General features: G+C 40.0%; 1 protein-coding gene across 1 annotated transcript; it reads right to left on the minus strand.

Annotated features, from left to right (window-relative positions):
• Positions 2,911-5,343, minus strand: LOC8064102 (MADS-box transcription factor 20). Its single transcript, XM_021446656.1, has 7 exons — positions 4,992-5,343; positions 4,702-4,766; positions 4,363-4,462; positions 4,224-4,265; positions 3,972-4,010; positions 3,446-3,543; positions 2,911-3,326 (listed from the first exon to the last, which is right to left on the minus strand). Exons 1-7 carry the CDS (start codon positions 5,211-5,213, stop codon positions 3,194-3,196), a joined length of 699 nt encoding a protein of 232 aa, XP_021302331.1. The 5' UTR covers positions 5,214-5,343; the 3' UTR covers positions 2,911-3,193.

Below are 5,587 nucleotides of genomic sequence, written 5' to 3' on the forward strand. Positions count from 1 at the left end.
TGGGTGGAGAGAGACCAATTAGTACCGGCTGGCATGTGGGTCCCACCGAAAGTGTAGGGGCAAAACCGTAAAAGGTTCACGGTGATGTGTTTGTGTAGATGTTTGTGCTTGTCCCATGCACATACGGATGGTTTTGTAGGTCGGCTTGCGGCCACCTACGCGCGCCTTTTCTTTTCTTCTAGTCTAGCTATATATCCTTATGTATTTTACCTTTCTGGTGAACTTTTAATTTTTAAATTCACAACTGCTAATCGCAAAAAAAGAGAGAGAGGATTAATAAACGCATTCCTTAACTTACTCCAATTTGATTAGTGTCTACTCTCTTGTTTTAAATTAAATCAACTTTTAAAGTAGTTTTAAGTTAAACTATTTTAATTTTAATCAAATTTGTGAAAAAGAACATCAATATTTATGACATCAAATTTGTATCACTACACATTATAAAATACATTTTCAAAATATATTTATTTAGTGTCAAAGACATGTTACTTTTTCCTATAAAGTTGACCGAACTAAAGATAATTTGAATTATGGTGATTCTAGGCATTAATTTATTTTTGGGATGCAGGAGTATAAGTGCAGGTGGTCTGTGTATTGGTTATGAATGTGCTATCGGAAAGGAGCATGATGAATAAATTTGCAACATCAGTTCTAACTTTTGTGTTTGGATTTCTAGTTCGCAAACTTAATTTGTTCCATTTGGACTCTTCTTTATATTAATGTAATCTGTACTCCTGCTTGGTTTCTGCTTGAATCGTTTTTTTTAAGATACTCCTAAACATAAATGTCTGCTTTTAAACTGAGCAGTCTCTCCCAAATCCAGACAGCGCCAGCTGCAGTTAACTTGATCTCTATTTTATTACATAATCAACAGATTTACCATCATACACCTTATTTAAATTTGAAATTTCAAACATGTGCTGTCTATGGTTCTTTGGTAATCCCTATATCGAACAAATCATTGCACTTGATTAAGAATAGTGTGATCCAAGGAAAGAGGAACAAAGAAAGGGCATTATTAATTTAGGACATATATTCTGTCAATCAATCATCATGGCCCCTGCATGGATCTAGCTTGAAATGCTTATCTTATATATCCTAGCCTTTTGTTTGGCCATAAAGGCTGACATTATAGCATGATTTGGTGACCAAAATGCAGGCATGTGTTTGACAAATGTGTGTTTCCTGCTGGCTCATGGCCATCTACATCAATCAAATATGTACACATATTCCGTTTGCTTGTGTTACATCACCGACAAGGCCAGCACAGCTCTGGGTTTGTTGCTATGCGCACTCATGATAGCGCCACGTACGGATCGTGAACTGGGGCTTGTTAGTTCAAAAAACTGAAAAGTTTTCGAAACTGTAGCACTTTCGTTTTTATTTGACAAACATTATCTAATTATGGAGTAACTAGGCTTAAAAGATTCATCTCGTGATTTACAGGTAAACTGTGCAATTAGTTTTTATTTTCGTCTATATTTAATACTCCATATATGTGGCGTAAGATTCGATGTGACGGGGAATCTTGAAAAGATTTTGGTTTTTGGGTTGAACTAAACAAGGCCCTGGTGATTTTTTTTCTTTGTGGTAGCCGTGAACGTGATAGTGTGGTATTCTTTTAATTTGCACGTTTGTGTGTAGCATAAGATGGCAACAGATTATTTGAACAAAAGTTGCCTTGAGTTTCTTGAGGTAGCTGCATCATGATGGCACCTTTTTCATATAAGAGTCAGATGTGGCACTAGAAGCTGGACATTTGAATTCTAGTTAAAATTGTGGCAGCTTTAGCATAAATAAAAAATAGGAAGGCCAGGTCATCATCATATATAGCCCAGGGGTTCCACTTACATGAGTATGATGATGTACAAGTCTTTCTAAAAGCTTAATTATTCATCAATGCACGTTTTCTACTTTCCTTGGTTTTTCTTTTTTGTGTGTGTTCAAAATAGCTTGGTTCCTTCATAATAGAAAAATGACTTCTATACATGCCCGCAAAAAAAAAGAAAACACTTCTATACAGTTTTTCTATTCTATTGAATAATGGTTCTAGCCAACTCTTTCTAATGATATCTTAAGTCATCCCTCAAAAAATTACATCTTAAGTTCTTAACATACATTTGCTCGCATTATTGCTACCATGCCAGATGTCAGCATCGGTCTATAATTTCAGTAAAGACCTAGCAAATAATTTCAGCGACTAGAGTGCCGACATGCGAAGGTAAGGGCAACATATATAGTTCATCATGGTCCAACTAGGACTGGCCTAAATCGATCTTTGATTCCTAGTATTATATTACATTTTAGTACTAAAACTGCAAAAGCAATATTTTAAATATATTTTTATTAAATATCTAGTATATTTTTTTGCTCACTTGTTTATAAAAAATGAAATATAAAACTTTCATACTTGAAATGGGTCATAGCCAAAGACATTTATAAAAACAAACCCGATGTGTATTACTGCAGACACGCAAGTATCAAACAGATTTTCCCTCAAAAAAAAGTATCAAACAGTTTTATTTATCCATCCTGATAAATTGCACGAGAATCTAATGTACAAGTCTAATAATAAATTTCATTTTTTTTATCAAAGGAAACCCATAACATCATCTTTCAACTTCTATGCATTGGGCAGCATTTAGGCAACAGTAGCAATTTTGTTTTGTTTTCTTTTCCTTTTCTTTTTTGAGAAACTTCTTTCCTTTTTTATGAAGTAAGGGGAAGGGCAGCATGAATAGGCGGATGAAAAGAGAGCCCACCCATATGGTCCAGCTCCAATTTATCCAAAGTTGGGCCATTGGATCCCAAAATTGCATATGCCAAAGGCAGCCTGGGCCTTCTTGGGCCTAATTGTCTATCAGAGTGTCAGTGGAAGTAAATCATCTGACTGGCCTGCAGAGCTCAGGGTGGGAGAAAACAGCTGAAATGACATGCATGAAGGACTGCAGCAAATTTTACAGAAACCGAATCAAACAAGAGACGCAAACTGGAGCATTTGCGACCAAAAGCTACAACAAACGACAACAGACCAGAGGTTCAGATACTAAAAAAGGAAGGACGAAAATCTAGCAACCCAATAAGAACGGTAGATCTCAGTAGACAGATCACAAATCCCCGTCCTATCTGAATCGAGCTCTAGTGCAATCGAACTCGCGAACCAACAGCATTGCATCATCTGAAGACATGCAGTTCAGTGCTGCTCCTGCTCTTGCCGTTGGCTGACGGCAGGTGGTGGCTGGAGCATCCACCACGGCAAGCTGATCGCCGCTCCCGGTGGCGGTGGCGCCGCCGCCCTTCCTGGCTCATCGGAGTCGTCGCCGGGACTGCAGTTTTTACCGGCAAGTTCAGGTGGGGGACTTAGCTTTCTTCAGCTGAATGAAGGAACTGATGAACAAAGAACATGCCAAGCACAAGCACCAGGTGGATGCTCTGTTGCTCTCACCAGATGTTGAGGTTTGGAAGGGCAGCTGTTGCTACTGCTGTAGAGGAATCTGCGGTGTTGGTGGTGTGCAGGGATGATGCCCCCAGTGCAGCCTTCTCCTTCTCACATGAACACAGAAGCACTCCAGGTCAGATCAGTTGTGCTCAGCTTAAAATCCATGAAAAAAAATGCATTTGGGAAGTAATTAACTGATGAGAAAGTAAAACAAAGACAACTTCCATTGGAATAGAGTGGATCGTTTCACTTTGAGAAGTACATGTGGGAATTGGAGATTCTAAAAGAGTACTAAAAGGTGTGTGGTCTGTGATTACCTGCACTACTACCAAGGATGTTTTTTTTTCCGTGATTTTTATTAGAACGGAGAAGATAAAAAAGTCAAATGCTGGCCAATTTTCTGCTTCACACCACTAGTGGCAGATGCATGTATGATATATTTAGCCAACTTATTCGAAACTAATAACCTAACTAGGAACTGAACCAATGATGCTTTTTTGCTCTATAGGTGTATTATAAGGAGATTCATTACCTTCTCTAGAATGCTATTTTGTTCCATCAGAAATGTTTCCTGCAAGTAGGGATCAAAAATACAAAACTTCCAATTACTGCCACCACCTCCCACAAATAAAAACATGAGGACCAAAACAAGCAATACTAAACAATCTGAAGAACTAATTAAAAATAAAAAATTCATCAACACTCTAGTTACTTTACGATCGAATAAAAAGGCTGTTTTTTTTAACGATGTAAAGGTAGTAATTGCTTTATTTGGCATATTTGCCTTGTTTTGGAGCTCCTCGATCGAGTTCAGCAAGATGTGGTCCTGAAATAAAAGCAGGCATAAAAAAGGAACTGTGAGCACTGACATATGAGTAACAGTTCTAACATATGTGTACAATCACCGTGCATGTGACTTGTACCTTCCTCGATCTGATGTTCCTCAGAGCGCTGTCTATCTGGTGCTCAAGCTGCTGTACCTCTCTGAATGTCAGGGACTCAAGTTGCTCCCCCATGAGATTCCTGAAACATGCATGCATTGGATAAGCATGCATATGACAAGTGTGAGGGCCCTATTGTTCACATCACACTTTTATATGAGACATGTCGAGTGAACAGGAGTTTCAAATTTATGTGGCAAGTGAACACGTTTTTATTTTTCAGAGAGTGCTTGGTTAATTCGATATATATCCAAATTAATCAAGCTTTTGTTATGTTTTTTTATCAGCAGTTTTTGTCAGTAATTATTTGCAACTTGTTACCTTTGGCTCTTCTGTAGAGCTTCAAGTTTGGACCTCATCTTGACGTGGTCATAGCTCATGTTCCCCTAATAAAAGTTACAAATGAGAGTGACAGTAAGATCAAGAACACAATGCACAATTTTTCCAGACAGGTTAAATAAATTAACTTTGTCACGTGCACACATAGAAATATTCATATATATATATATATATATAGAGATGTATATATATGTGTATGTATATATATATATATATATATATATATATATATATATATATATATATATATACTTGTTCATGCACGACGACGCGCGAGCACATGCAGACGACGTACGTACGTACCTGGCGTACGCGGCGAAGTGGTGGAGCGTGCCCTTGTCGGAGAAGATGAGCAGCGCGACGTCGGCGTCGCAGAGCACGGCCAGCTCCCGCGCCTTCTTGGCCAGCCCGCGCCGCCGCTTCGAGAAAGTCACCTGCCGGCTCACGCTGTTGTCGATCCGACGCACCTCCACCTTGCCGCGACCGCGACCCATATCTCTATATCTATCTATCTATATGCAAGCCAGTGTTCGTTTATTTGGAAGGCACAGGCACAGCAGCGGGCCGGCCGGCGGCGATGGACGGCCGGCCGGACGGAAGCTGGAGATAGAAGAGATTGTTAAAAGAAACACGCACTAATAATATATATAAGCCGACGGATCGCGGAGGCCGAGAGCACTACTGTCGCTGTGGTAGGCAAGCCTTGGTATTTATAGGACCCAGGCAGGCCGGGAAGGGGGACTGGAGCTGGATCGATCGGACGTTGACCAGTAGCATCTGGGAGCTCACTGGCTGGCTCCTCTGCGCGGGAGGCGTCGCTGTCGACCGCCGGTTGGCTGCGGCGCCTGCGAGCGGTGGGCGACCACGT

Source organism: Sorghum bicolor, chromosome 8 (genome assembly GCF_000003195.3).
Source record: "Sorghum bicolor cultivar BTx623 chromosome 8, Sorghum_bicolor_NCBIv3, whole genome shotgun sequence".
Lineage (NCBI taxonomy): Eukaryota > Viridiplantae > Streptophyta > Magnoliopsida > Poales > Poaceae > Sorghum > Sorghum bicolor.